General features: G+C 41.0%; 2 protein-coding genes across 2 annotated transcripts in view; both read right to left on the minus strand.

Moving 5' to 3' along the window:
* The window catches only part of dyrk1b (dual-specificity tyrosine-(Y)-phosphorylation regulated kinase 1B), a 68,327-nt gene extending 60,719 nt beyond the window's left edge, over positions 1–7,608 (minus strand). Inside the window, exon 1 of the mRNA XM_029743895.1 lies at positions 6,885–7,608. The gene's annotated coding sequence lies outside the window, so the exon portion shown is untranslated. The remainder of the gene's footprint in view (positions 1–6,884) is intronic.
* Positions 7,609–8,975: 1,367 nt separating this feature from the next.
* fbl (fibrillarin) lies at positions 8,976–12,938 on the minus strand. The gene is made up of 8 exons (XM_029743919.1): positions 12,804–12,938; positions 11,700–11,834; positions 11,435–11,572; positions 11,002–11,267; positions 10,717–10,849; positions 10,516–10,628; positions 10,147–10,292; positions 8,976–9,498 (listed from the first exon to the last, which is right to left on the minus strand). Exons 1-8 carry the CDS (start codon positions 12,811–12,813, stop codon positions 9,474–9,476), a joined length of 966 nt encoding a protein of 321 aa, XP_029599779.1. The 5' UTR covers positions 12,814–12,938; the 3' UTR covers positions 8,976–9,473.
* Positions 12,939–15,797: the final 2,859 nt, after the last annotated feature.

Genomic DNA, 15,797 nt, shown 5'->3' on the forward strand with positions numbered 1-15,797 from the left:
ATTGATGCAAATAATCATGATTTTATTCTGCCAGGTAAGCATAGGCTACTTTGTAGTTAACATTTAATTGAGAAGGTTTTTGGGAAAACCTTTCTATCTACCAGAAGACTTTTCATTAGCATCATCGCTAACGGCTACACAAAGTGGCGCGTACCGCACATACTAGAGGTCGGACGATTATGGCCGATTACATTGCGCTCCACGAGGAGACTGCGTGGCAGGCTGACCACCTGTTACGCGAGTGCAGCAAGGAGCCAAGGTAAGTTGCTAGCTAGCATTAAACTTAAAACAATCAATCAATCTTAACATAATCACTAGTTAACTACACATGGTTGATGAAATTACTAGTTTAACTAGCTTGTCTTGCGTTGCAAATAATCAATGCGGTGCCTGTTAATTTATCATCGAATCACAGCTTACTTCGCCAAACGGGTGATGATTTAATAAGCGCATTCGCGAAAAAAGCACTGTCGTTGCACCAATGTACTGAACCATGAACATCAATGCCTTTCTTAAAATCAAAACACAAGTATATATTTTTTTTACTTACATATTTAGTTAAAAGAAATTCATGTTAGCAGGCAATATTAACTAGGGAAATTGTGTTACTTCTCTTGCATTCTGTGAAAGCAGAGTCAGGGTATATGCAGCAGTTTGGGCCGCCTGGCTCGTTGCAAACTGTGTGAAGACCATTTCTTCCTAACAAGGACCGTAATTAATTTGCCAGAATTTTACATTATTATGACATAGCATTGTAGCAATGTAACAGCAATATTTAGACTTATGGATGCCACCTGTTCGATAAAATACGGAACGGTTCCGTATTTCACAGAAAAAATAAATGTTTTGTTTTCTAAATGATAGTTTCCGGATTTGACCATATTATTCAAATGAAATGTATTTATAAAGCCCTTCTTACATCAGCTGATATCTCAAAGTGCTGTACAGAAACCCAGCCTAAAACCCCAAACAGCAAGCAATGCAGGTGTAGAAGCACGCTGGCTAGGAAAAACTCCTTAGAAAGAAACCTAGAGAGGAACCAGGCTTAATGACCTAAGGCTCGTATTTCTGTGTGTTTATAATATTATAACTAAGTCTATGATTAGATATTTGATAGAGCAGTCTGACTGAGCGGTGGTAGGCAGCAGCAGGCTCGTAAGCATTCATTCAAACAGAACTTTCCTGCGTTTGCCAGCAGCTCTTTGCAATGCTTGAGCACAGCGCTGGTTATGACTTCAAGCCTATCAACTCCCGAGATTAGGCTGGCAATACTATAGTGCCTATAAGAACATCCAAGGATCAAAGGTATATGAAAAACAAATGGTAGAGAGAGAAATAGTCCTATAATTTCTATAATAACTACAACCTAAAACTTCTTAACTGGGAATAATGAAGACTCATGTTAAAAGGAACGACCAGCTTTCATATGTTCTCATGTTCTGAGCAAGGAACTTAAATGTTAGCTTTTTTACATGGCACATATTACACTTTTACTTTCTTCTCCAACACTTTGTTTTTGCATTATTTAAACCAAATTGAACATGTTTCATTATTTATTTGAGGCTAAATTGATAGTATTTATGTATTATATTAAGTTAAAATAAGTGTTCATTCACTATTGTTGTAATTGTCATTATTACAAATAAATAAATATATATATATAAAAAAATTAAAATAAACAAAATAAAATAACTAATTTAAAATTACAACAAAAAAATACTAAAAAAAATACTAATAAAAAATAAATAAAACGGCCGATTAATCAGAATCAGCTTTTTTGGGGTCCTTCAATAATTGGTATCGGCGTTGAAAAATCATAATCGGTCGACCTCTAGCACACACACAGACATGGAATTCTAGTTGCCTCTTCAGGAAGTTGCAGGAAATACGAATCACTATTGCGTTCTGTTTATGTCTTATGATAAACTTGGGCTAATTAATTAATTTAATACATTTAGTTGACTCCCTACTAAGTTCAATACATTTTTTAAAATTGTTGGATTCAGTTTTAAAAAGGGTAGGTAGCATAAATATAACCACATGTAACATATGGATTTGCATTAGTTATTTATTCTATAAAACCAAATCAGAATTCCGAATAATGCCGAAGTCATGTCGGAAAAATATTTTTCCCGGGGGGTGTGATGTAATATTGAGAACCCGGCAAGCCAGCCCATTCCCTATCATTTAAACTCCAACAGAAATACAGCAATTTCAAATTAAACCAATCATTTGCACTCATGACTTTTGGTTTTAATTACATTTCCAGCCAATTTACAAGCAAATACTGTATGAGTTTGTAACAAATCAACTTGCACGGTTGCTAGCCAACTAGCCTGCTAACGTTAGCCCTACATGCCTGCTAACATTATGTTAGCGCTACACGAGTCTGCCAGTTGCTATTAACATCTAGCTTACAGCTACATTAAAGTAAACCAAAGTTTTAGAAATACATAACACCATCTAACCAATACATAACACCTAATTATTATCAAAGAAGGTTAGATATATAGAGTAATCTTAGCTAAATATATAACGTTAGCTGGCTGGCTAACTAGCTATTAGCCTAGCCAACCACCACGGTTATGGTCGGCAAGCTTGAATACAGCTAAAACATAACCACAGATCAAAGCAAAGAGAGCAGAGACGTACAGATTGATGGCTGGGGACCATGGTAAACTTTTTACCGGAGTGTACAAAGCTGTCATCAAGGCAAAGGGTGGCTACTTAGAAGAATCTCAAAAATAAAATATATTTTGATTGGTTTAACACTTTTTTGGTTACTATATGATTCCATGTGTTATTTCATAGTATTGATGTCTTCACTATCATTCTACAATGTAGAAAATAGTCAAAATAAAGAAAAACCCTGGAATGAGTAGGTGTGTCCAAACGCTTGACTGGTACTGTATAGTGGCAGACTCGGCTCAGGATGTTACAGTAACCACCAACCAACTATTCAGCGGTCTTGTCTGCAGCTGTCAATTAACCTAGAAGACGCACTAGTTTTTAAACAGACTGAGCATTTTCACTTCAGTTACTGGTCTGTACCACAAGGCTGGGCTTTAATTCTGACTTGGTGGGTATCATCTACAACCCTCACCTCAGTTCTTAAAATATACCTTCTGTTCAAGAAAAAAGGTATCCTGAAAAGGAGGATATGGGTTCAATGGAAAGAGAGAAGGGGGGGAGAGGAAATGTTGTGGGTTTCTTGTAGCTAGCCTGGTTGCTCCTGGCAACAGCAGGGGGAGAAATTGGAACTGTGGGATTACAGTAGTGTCCTTCAGTTTTTAAGATGCTGGGCTTTCTCCAATAGCTTTCATTCAAAACTAGATTAAAAAAATAAAATTGTTATGGTCATGCTAATCACTGTAGTTAATACATATAATGAATCAAAGAGGAATCAACTTATGTAATTATGATCACTATGCTCACTTAAATGACTGATGACAAACGTACATGCGATGCCATTGATTGAATCCATTCCAAGCGTTCCTCCATTGCAAATTGATCTTACCATTCACTTTATGCAGATTTTACTGACTGACCTAGCATACGGAATGTCCTTTGCCTTCTCTCACATTCAACGTTTTCCAGTTTCCATAACATTACCTTAGGGGTTCTGAGAGTTATAAACACAATTCTAAGAACACAAAGCTGATCAGATGTTGAATTGGCTGAAGAAGTAGAGGTTTAGTAGCCAACTCTGTGGTTACACTGTGCAGGTACCCCAGTCTTGAAACTCAAACTTCACTGAGACACGTGCCAGTCAAGGTGGGGTGGTAATGAACCAAAGGTGCAAGCAGAGACCTCATATAGTCTGTGACCAAGAGAGCATCAGTGAACGTACTGGTACACTCACCAGTGTGTCCCCCAGATGTTATCTTCAGAGGGACACTGAAGGCCCCAAAATCAGTATCCAGTGGCACCTAAAAACAACATTTTCTATAAAAACTATTCTAAGACAAGATACAGGACAACATATCTAGGCTGAGATGAGGATGATGTTAGGGGAAACACTGCACGTGGGAAACTTGAGTACTGATGAGGTAGTGAAGTTGCTGTGCACCAGGAAATGGGTTCATTCAGAGCCAGATCAAAATCAAATGTACTTTTAGAGGACTGGAGAAGTGGGTGTGGTTGTCCTCTCAGAGAGAGATGGAGACACTGAGGGCAAAGTCACATTAAGATTGCTGGACAGGAGTAGAATAGGGAGGGGAAGGGGCGTATTGGGCAGGTTTAATATGGGACCGACAGGCTGCAGTTCAATCAACCCCGGTCCGAGTAGCGTTCCAGGCCCTACTAAAGTCCACGTGCAACCTTTCATTCTACTGTAAGCTCCCTGGACCTGCTTCCTTCCAGTCCCTCTCTAACACACTTTAAGGGCTTGTGCTCAAAGGGGACTGCCTCGAAAAGCGTGGGCTATGGACTGTGCCTTCTCGGTAACAGGCAAGACACTGCTTACGCTGTATATCAATTTTGCCACCGTGTAAACGCTGGGAGGTGGGGGCGGGGGACTGTGAACTTGTGTGCAAGTGGGTGTCCCCTGCAACCCCTCCCTAAGCTATCAAACTCAGGAGTAAATCAATAGATGAATGGGGAAGGCCCCCTCAAGTGGTCTCTCCAAAGACAAACAAGCGATATGTTGCCTCACCAGTGCCAGGTTCACCAGAAAAAGAGCATGGGAAGGGAGTGGGGGTGACAAGCCGGTACCTGGTTTAAAGTTACTAAATTCAAGTAAGAGTCCGAATTACACACAGCCACCCCCATCATCATCATGATCGCTACTAGGCTTCATGACACACACACATATTCGCCAACTTGCACCTGCAAACGCCAGCACAAACTTTTCACACATGCTCACCGGTAAACCAGTGGCATGCCCTTTGACTGGACCAAGTGCTCATGAGAGCTCCAATAGATATTTGCAACATGACCGGAAAGTCATCCTTGCAGGCGTGCATCTCATCATCCCGGAATCACACTCCCACAAACACCCAGCTTGACTGACACAAAACAGCACCTCTTCACACAGTCAGTATTTTGGTGACCAGTCAACACCAACTTGTTGCACTTCACAGTCGTATCAAGGTTCAGTACAATGAAGTTTGTCAGCCAGTCCATTGTCAACAGCGTGTCACTCTGCTACCGGTACCAAAAGAAACCTCGAACAGAGCTTTTCTCTCACCCCTACAACATGAAGCTATGGTATGGAGGGATGTAATGCACACTCAAGTTGGTCTTTCAATATCTTGGCAAGAGAATGTATCACAACTGTGTATTCAGCAAAGCTGTTGACAAAATAAATGGGTCCTTGTCACATGCAGTCAAATGTGCATAATATGGTTCTGAATGCTAAACCACAATAAATGACATTGACCAATTCCATGGAAATCATCTATGCAACTTGGAAATACAACATTTACTGAGAATCATCCATTTTAATGCTCCAAATGTATGAGGACATGCAACACTACAAGAAAGAATCATGACTCAGTAGCTTAGAGACAATGTCAAACAGCACCCAACCTTTCACCTAAAAACTAACGAGGGAATTATTGTTCTGGTTAGGGTGAACAAACATATGATGGACGTGGATGAGGGATACATTCATTAAGATCAAAATACATCAAATTCTGATGTGTACAAATCATAACGACGTATGCATTAACGTGTAATAACGGTTTCACTTCGGTGCAGTGGTAACCATAAGAGAATGAAGCCAACATGGTAAGGATAGAGGAAAGTGAATCCATTTTGAACCGGCATTTCTACTTCAGCACCACAGCAAGGGGCTTGCTCATAATGCTACATGGAAATCAAGGGTGTCGGCACCGAGATTTATCCAGGGTATGACTTTGCGACAAAGGTTATTCAAAATATTCACCAACAAATACACAATAACAGACTGCTTTTCAGTCTTAGGAGGCAATTTCATCAGAAACTGCATGTCACTCCCAATTCATACGCGTGTGTGAACGTATGAAGATCCAAGGGTTGTAATGTCATCCTTCATACCGAAATCGAAATATATATATAATTATGACATTCTTTAATGTATCAGTTTTTCCTGAATCACCACCCACAGCCTTCATCTGAGATTGCAATACCCTTCCACGCTGTCTTGCTGTGAATTCTAAAATGCAGTTTGTAGCAATGCAGTGGCTTTTGGACATTCTCTTTAAAATATTTGCATTAGCTAGTTAAAGGAAACACTGCAGATAAAATTAGCCAGCTAAAATTAGGCTGATTTAGAATATGGCATCCATCATTTCTCAATTTTACCACAAGTAGGAACAGTGGCTATGTGATGCATTGAAAAGGGAGGATATCCCAGTCATACATCAAATCGTAATAAGTCCATGATGAGGCATGCTCATGGACAGTTTACATGGCCAACACTGCCCATACAAAATATTGAGACTACTGGGCAGGGTAACTTTTGATAATCCTACTTCATTCCTACTGAGAATGTGAATTCTAAAAGATGGAAAAGGATAGTCTGAACTAGCCTCGGATACATTGTAGCTGTCTATGGCAGTTTTCCATCATGGCGAATCACAACCAACGTTGATGATCTACATTGCAAGGCATCACTACGGGGGAAATGTAGCTACTTGCTCAATTGTCCACAAAGTGTACGAATCGATAAATAATGTTACAAGCCAAATGAATGTCCTGTACAATTAACTAGAACCACAGTGATTGAAATGGCATATTGATGCTGAAGGTTGGAGGACATGGGAGGGTACGGAAGGTGCTGTTTGGATGTCAGTTTATCATCATGGTCTTCTTCAAACACATGACGACTGATGACAAAAAAGGCATCTTCACAACAAATGAATTAAAACCCAGTGAGTGAATAAACCAAGCTTCTCTCTTACCTCAGGCGGCGGTTCGTTTCCAGCTTCCCGGAGCAGCCATTATCAGTATTCCCTCTCTCCCTCCGTCCTAGCCTCCACCACAGGTACCGGGCAGAATAAAAACCGGTAAACCAATCCCCCCCCACCCCCAAACTGTCACCCCTCTGATGGGTGAGATATCCTAATAACGAGAGGGTAGTGCCGTCTTTTGCAATAAATCCCCGTCAAAACTCGGGTCTTCAGTGAGTTTAGTCTCCAGAACGCAGTCCAGCAAGAGCGCAGGATGAAACCGGAGGTTCGGCGCGGTCCGCCCAGCGCAGCGCAAGCTAGCTAGTTAATTGAGCAGTTCACAGGTAACAGATGTGGTACCGCTTGGGTAGCATGGCGATGGCTAGGTTGTCATCCAAAATAGACATTATCTCCCCGTTGATTCTTTCGTGGCCGCTGTTTCACTTAAGAAACCATATAACGTTAGCAAACGGGTAACGTTGGGTTTATCGTAGCTGCTGAGTCTGGGAGGCTAGCTAACGTTAGCTGGCTAACTAACTAGCTAGCTTTCACTGTAACTGTTAGTACTAATATCTAACTACGTGTTGCATGTTGTGGTGAACGGGGGGTTGAGTCGTGTTTAAATAAAAAATAAACGATTAAAATAAAATTGGGGTATTTCAGTTGCACCGCTATAACTAGCGATGTGCATTCGCAAGGGACCCCCCCTCTCTGCCCGTTAATCTCGATCACACCACAGACTGATCTAGCTATCGCTTAGACGAGGGTCTGCACGAAAAGCGCGCCCTCGACACGAAGCTCGTTCCCGCCTGTTTGAGTTGCATTCCCACTACAAAATGGCCGCTAAAATAAACCTGCGACAGTCAAACTATCTACTACCCTTGGTGTGAAATTAAACATCACATGGATAGCCTGTTCATAATCTAACGCAGTGGTAATATATTTTTATGTAACCTGCCTCGACATTTAAAAGATGAACATTAGGTTTAAGGGTGAGTTAGCTACGGCAGGTACCAAGCCAACGTTGCTAGCTAGCCGTAACATAGCTAGCAAGCTCGTGCATGTTTCCCGAACAACAGCAAACCTTGACGTTATCACCAATACGGTTAGCACCTTAGGGAACAAACTAGCTAAATGAGTACATTTAGATTCACGTAATGCTGTTAGATATGTTTAGCTATTTAAATGACCGTAATACTGGTAAATTAGAAATAGCACTTAATTGAAACATTCTGTGCCTGAAACCCGAAAGAGTGTTTATAATGTTAGCACATTTTCTGAGGGACTATCATACTACCAGCACCTAACTAGTTAACACCAGTGATTCATAATATCCCCATCAACTAAGCACCAATCATGTTCAAATTACCCGCCTCATTCGCGCGTTGACGAAAACCATTGACCAATCTGTATGGTCGTTCACTCACTTAAAATGGCGGCGGTCACCACTGGGATGAAAATTGTCTTTTGTCGCACGAGCTGCCACTATCGGTGTGTAGGTTGTTTTAGTACTACTATAGCAGCTAGTCACCAGCACTTATAGAAACCGTAATTTTGTAACGGCGAATACAGTTGTCATTACTCAAAAGCGCGTTTACATGAAGTTAACCCATAGCAAACTACACTGAACAAAAATAAAAGCTACATGCAACAATTTTACTGAGTTCATAAATTATTTATATGGATTTCACGACTGCGCAGGGGAGTAGGCAACGGGAGCCAGGCCCAGCTAATCAGAATGTGTTTTCGCAACAAAAGGGCTTTATTACAAACAAATGCTCCTCAGCACCCTGCTCCTCCCCTCAGCCGATCCCACAGGTGAAGAAGCCAGGTGTGGAGATCCTGGGTACACGTGGTCGGTGGTTGTGAGGCCAGACATAATGTTAAATTCTCCACAAAAAAAGTGTCTTATGGTAGAGAAATGACCATTCAATACCCTGGCAACAACTCTGGTGGACATTCCTGCAGTCAGCATGCCAATTGCGCACTCACTCAACTTGCGCTTATATTTATGTTCAGTATAGTTCTGAGTGACCATAACTTATGTCATGATAACACATTGTTCCTCTGACCAGGTCTTAAAGTACAGGACTAAATAAAATGTACAATCACATACTGTTTTAATAAAAAAGTCAAGGTACAATATCACATTTAAGTGAAACATACACATAGGTGTAAGCCATAGTCTTGTTTTATCAAGGAAAAGCAATTGTCTTTGACGTCAATGATAAACGGAAATAGTTGCTCTTTAAAAGTATAAGATTACAAATGTGAATATTAAACAAAAAAGTTAAATCAACATATCAGGCTTTCCCTCTGTACAGTACTTTACATGGCACTACAGAGTTAATTAGCGAAGTGATTTCCACCCCAACACCCTCTCCCCAGACACAAAAAAACAGTTATGTACTTCTAAAGCGACAGACAAGCAACCGTCTGAGCTCTGGAGACAGGAATACTAAAATGGTCAGTTCAGATATGGGTGTAAGCATGTGGGGGTCCAATCAGTGCCCCGGTGCTGAGCGCACACACGCGCCACCCCCTCATGGCAGAGGTGGGTCCACAGAAAAAGTCACTATGCCACAGCTGCTAAGGGCCAGTTCACTTCTTATTCTTGGGGGCAGGTCTGTAAGAAGGAATATTTGATAAATTCATATTATAAAGACAAAATACATTCTACAGTGTAAAATCTTTTAAATGAATTTGATGCCAAAACTCAGATTTACAGAGATGAATTTATGCAACAAATCCAGGAAAAATTGTTAAATATAAATCAGGGGTCGTGTTAGATTTCAGAAATCAGAATTTACAAAATGTAGACCATAAACAAACATGCATTTTAAACCATTTCACCTGCATTTTATATTTAAAGCAAGTTTTGTGTTCCTTCAATAGTGACCAGGGGGTGCAACACATTCAGCACAAAATAGCTTCATTCATCAGACAACAGAAGTGCAATGCTATTTGGCTAGTAGCCACACAAGTAAATGTGCTTACAATGAAAAAGAACGGTATTTTCTGCTATGTTTATCATAGAAATAATGAAGCCAGCTACATTTCCTAAGGTTTTGCTTGAAGTTTAGAACACTGTCTGAATATGTACCGTTTGTCATCCGAGTGGAAAAGTGCAACTGAAGCAAAATTAGTGTTTGCAGAAAATTGCAATAAGCAGCATTTTAGATCTGCGTTTACAAAACGCAGCAAGATACTTATTTGCATTTTGTTTTTTCAATTAACGTGACCCGTTTATATTAATAAACAAGCATTTCCTCACCTGTAGATTCCTACTACGATGGCGTGATCTCTCTCATAAGGCTCCAGTGTCAGCTGCTCCTGGGGCTTCATGTTTTCTGAGCCCATCTTCTTCACCTCCGCAGCAAACACAGCCTCCGGTGCTGCCGTTGAGTCAATGCAGTTTGCCTGGAGGGAGACGAGACAAACGTATTTTAATCCCACTGCACCTGAAGCACTGGCCCTCAGTAACAGTAATCTAGGTTGCTCCTAAAATCAAAAGCTTTGCAGCACAATGCAAATGTTCAACGTCTAATATCTTAGTCTGCCTGCTTAATTAAGAATAGTATTCCAGAAGATGGCACCACTAACTCTGAATAACACAGCTTTTTCCACAGTCTCAATGTTTTACCTTGATTGAGATGACAAAGTGCCCTCCGTTCTTGAGGAAGTTGTGAGCGTTGAGTGCAACAATTCTGGTCTGATCAGGCTGGGCCACATCAGCGAAGATGACATCTACCATGCCTGCACAAAGAGGGTACAGCCAGAGTTAGTAAAACATACATAAACCACCACAGTATTTTGGCATCAGTGTATGATTTTGATGACTTACCAACAAGCATGCGGTATTTGTGTGGATGCCGGGCGTCCTCAATGATGGGAATGATATTGGTTCTCTTTTTGGCAACATTGAGCAGGTCACGCCCTGACCTGTGAGAGAACTCTACAGCATACACAAGACCCTCCTGCAAAACAGAGGAAGAGTCATTACATGTACAGGGGTGAAAGGAATGAAGGTCCACACTTCATTGTGATAGTTAATTGTTCTAAACAAGACCATTAGCGAGTAGCCCAACTAAACCAATGAGTTCTGATTATGTGCAAAAAATATACTCACAGGTCCAACGATGTCTGACACGTGGGACACTGTCGTCCCTGATGCAGCTCCCAGGTACATGACCTTCGAGCCAGGTTTGATGTGGATCTGGTCAACCCCTCCCAAGATGGCTGCTGCCAGCTTTGACCGGAAAGGGTTCCACGCTCTGTACTCAATCTTTGTTTCTCCTTCCTCGACATTCATCCTTTTTTCTCCATACACAGACTCTCCAATTACCATGTTCTTTGTCACCAGGGCATCCTCCTTACCACGGCAGATGAACACACCTGAAGGCGGAAAAAAAGAGCCGTATGAAATTACAACACTCCAATATATTGGGAAGTTTACAGGTCAGAAGAAATTGTGTAGAGTGGGTGCTGCTGAACAATAGTGCAACTACAGGCCTCTGCTGGAGACAGCTTGTATTGCACAGCTCCCCAACTTTTCCACTCACCTTCATGTCTGTGAGGCTCCACTGTGACTTTCCTGCCCGCGCCGAAGCCCCCGCGTCCACCTCTACCCCTGGGGGTGCCACGACCACCTCCACGGCCTCTGAAGCCACCCTCGCCACTTGGAGACCTAAATCCACCTCCTGTAACAGGGAAATAACACTTAATGTCCAGTTCTTGCCCAAATGAACCACGTGCGGAAAACAACTTGGAATCCATGGAATCCAACCTAAAAACATAGCTAGATTTTATTTGACATGTTTGACTTACCACCACCTCTGCCTCTGAATCCTCCCCGTCCGCCTCTATCTCCAAAACCTCCCCGTCCACCACCTCTGTCTCCAAAGCTCCCTCTTCCTCGGAAGCCTCCTCTGCCTCCTCGATCACCACCCCGAGGGCTGAATCCTAAAAGGAAGATGAAAGATTGTGAAAAATGGAGATTAACATTCAAATGTGTATGGCACATGACATGTTGCCAGGGCCTGGTGCAAACAAATGAATGAGAGATGCTTCAGATTTATGGTGCATGCTACAGTACAGATTACTTATAGAATCATAGATCCCAACAACTAATGCATGCTTATTTGTCTTACAGCCATGATAACTAAACACACGTTAATTTCACCACCTGTGATGAATTGATACCCTAATAGCGGATTAAAGGGGTACAACAAAGAACTTGGAAATGGACCAGAACATTCAATATTTTTGTATGTCTCGGTGTTAGTTTGCCATCTAACTAGAAGACTGCATTTGAGCTCGAGTGGTAAACCAAAGATAATGGGTAAACAGTATGACATGGCAGGCCATGAATCTAGCTAATGCAATGGGTTAATACATGACCTGGTTACCAATGCTAGCATGTTGATAGTACATGTGCCAATAATGTTAAAACAAATACTTGGCTAGGCACTCAAATAAACCCAAACCACGTTCAGGCAATATAACAAGAATACGTGTGTTGTGTGCGAACAATAACTACCTAGATTGCTTGCTAACTACTTAGCTAACGTTAGTGCTTATGAACACGTGTTTAGTTTTCGTGCCATGTGGGCTTCACATTGAGGAATATGTGCATTAAATCACAGTAGATGCAAATACAGTCCAAACACTTTAATATGAATGATCATTAGGTGAAATTGAACACAAACACGTCCTACTTGTAACTGTATAGTTAGCTATATAGCTATATGCACTATTTACTTTTTGTTCAAGTTGTGTGAGAGAAACCATGGCTAACGTTACTGCTCGCAACACCAGGCCGGAAGATTAAACAACTTCACAGTAATATTTGGCCTTCATAATCGTAAGTAAAACTTTAACCGGCATTTCGATTATGTATCCCCGTTTACTCAATTGATCAAATAAACTTACCTGGTGTCATATTTGGTCGATTGCTGTGCTCTTAATCTAAAACAGCTTGAATTTCCTTTACCCGGTTTTCTCTTCCACCTTCTTCTTGTGAAGACTCAGCAGAAACTACGTAATAAAGTGGCCATGTGTCATCAGACTCCGCCTTCCCATGATACACCACGGTCTGAACGCTTGGGATTTTGTCGCCACCTAGCTTGGACGTCCATAAGTACACCCCAGTCGTTTTTGCTCATCTTTATCAAGGGTGTCAAGAATTTCGGACTTTCTTGTCTTGAGCCCAACACTGTAGAGGTGAAAATACTGCCTACAGTCAGTCCTGACGGATCATAAAGTCATATGGCTGACTAAGAATGTGCAGTAATGATGATACGAAATACTCTGATGGTTATTGGAAATTGAATAACTGCATGATGATTTAAAACATCTGTTTAATGGAAATGTAACTACCTCTAATGCAGAATATGGGAAATATTGGGAACTGCTGAAATTTAAAATCCACTCAGCCTGTATTACTTACAAATTGCTTGGTTTAGGAGATGTGAGGTAGCTGAGCTCTATAAGAAGCTTGATCTTAATGAGAAAGCTAAATTGAAGGAGTCACAATTTACACAATTCACAATACTGTAAGTCACAATTTTATTTTTGATTGTCTTAAGCATTTGAAGTTTGGTCATTTTTTTGTTGGTGCTATTAGAACTCTGTATAATGGTGGCAATAGCTGTATCAAACTGTCATGGAACGTCCTCAATGTTTAACATTTAAAAAGGAATACAACATAGTTGTACAATCTCACCTTTTTTATTAGTATCTCAAACATTATGCTCATTGGTTTATCAAAGTCTATTTGAAGGCATGACATTCTAGGTCAGAGAGATCAAGATATCCCCAACTGGCAGATGACACCTCACTTTTGTTTGAAAAATGTGTCACAAGATAGATTAGCATTGGATATTGTGAAGCAGTTCTCCAAAATGTAAATAGTCCGGGTGGCCATTTGATTAGTTGTTCAGCAGTTTTATGGCTTGGGGGTAGAAGCTGTTAAGGAGCCTTTTGTTCCTAGACTTGGCGCTCTGGTACTGCTTGCCGTGCGGTTGCAAAGAGAACAGTCTATGACTTGGGTGACTGGAGTCTGACAATTTTTTGGGCCTCTGGGCATCAGGAACCTTGGCCCCAGTGATGTACTGGGCAGTATGCACTATCCTCTGTAGCGCCTTACGGTCAGATGCCAAGCAGTTGCCATACCAGGCGGGAAAGCAACCGGTCAGGATGCTCTCAATGGTGCAGCTGTAGAACTTTGAGGATCTGGGGACCGATACCAAATCTTTTCAGTCTCCTGAGGTGGAAAAGGTATTGCCGGGCCCTCTTCACAGCTGTCTTGGTGTTTGGAGCATGATAGTTTGTTGGTGATGTGGACACCAAGGAACTTGAAACTCTCGACCTGCTACACTTCAGTTACGTCGATATTAATGGCGGCCTGTTCGGCCCTCCTTTTCCTATAGTCCACAAACAGCTCCTTTGTCTTGCTCACATTGAGAGAGAGGTTGTTTGGTATTATATCTTTCCAAATGTGAGATGTTTGTTCTGAAAGGAGCTGTCAATCCAGCAGATTGTAACATCACTGAAAAAGATACTGTAACCTACCTAGGTGTAAAGATCACCAAAAATCTTAAGGCTGTGAATGAGCTGAATATCACGTTTCAGGACAAGACACAGGCAAAACGATAGGTCAAGGGCAGGCAGAGGTCAGTAATCCAGATCAAAATCCATGAAGTACATAATGGCAGGCTGTCTCAGGGTTAGGGCAGGCAGAGGTCAATAATCCAGGGTGGTGTGACAAGGTACAGAACAGGCAGAATGGTCAAAATCGGGAAAACAGGAACTAGAAAAATACAGGAGCAAGGGAAAACCGCTGGTAGACTGACAAACAAAACGAACTGGCAAAAGACAAACAGAGAACACAGGTATAAATACACTGGGGATAATGGGGAACATGGGCGACACCTGGAGGGGGTTGGAGACAAGCACAAAGACAGGTAAAACAGATCAGAAACACTTCATTTGAATCCTGTAACTGAATCTATCAAAATAAATTATCCTCATGGTTAGGGAGGGATTTAAATATTCAAGGGAGGGTGCTTTTATCCAAAACTGAGGTGCTATCTCGTTCATCCTATATTTTTTCCCAAATCCACCTTAGATAAGCTATTGTACAACTTCATATGGAAAAGTGGGATAAAATCTTTACTTCAGAATAATGCATATTTTGGAACATCTCCTATTGTAAGTGATATCCAGGTGAATGGCATAGATTTACTAGATAAGAAATTCAGCAATCGCTTATTAAGGGATATTTTCTACAGGAATTCTATTCCTTCTGCTATATTTTGTTGGGCTTCATCGTTTGATATAAACTGGCGGAGTGCTTGGTTCACTCCACACAAATTGGTTTCAACTGAAATGTGTCTTCCACATTAAACCCATCCACTCTGAATCGACATCCACATCTTCGGCGCCCGGGGAACAGTGAGTTAACTGCCTTGCTCATGGGCAGAATGACAGATGTTTACCTTGTCAGCTCAGGGATTCCATCCAGCAACCTACTGGCGCAATGCTCTAACCACTAGGCCCCTCAAAAAGAGATCTCCTTTAAGATTGTCCATAGATTTTACCTGTGTAATAGCTTGATTTCTAAATATATACCTGATGCTACCAGTGAATGCAGTTTTTGTGAACTAAAAACTGAATCTATTGAAACCTTATTTTGTAATTGTTTACATAGTGAGGTGTTCTGGACTGATGTGAAACTATATCTTGGCAACAAAATGCATATAACCATTGACATATCTAAATTTTACATTATTTTACTACACTGATTCCACAATTGAATGTCAGTATGTCATAAATCTCTTTATTTTACTAGGAACATTTTTCATACACAAATCAAAATGTATTGAGAAAAATGCCCATTTAATTTAAAAAAATTCTGATTTGGAA

The sequence above is a fragment of the Salmo trutta genome, chromosome 3, assembly GCF_901001165.1.
Source record: "Salmo trutta chromosome 3, fSalTru1.1, whole genome shotgun sequence".
In the NCBI taxonomy this organism is placed as follows: Eukaryota; Metazoa; Chordata; class Actinopteri; order Salmoniformes; family Salmonidae; genus Salmo; species Salmo trutta.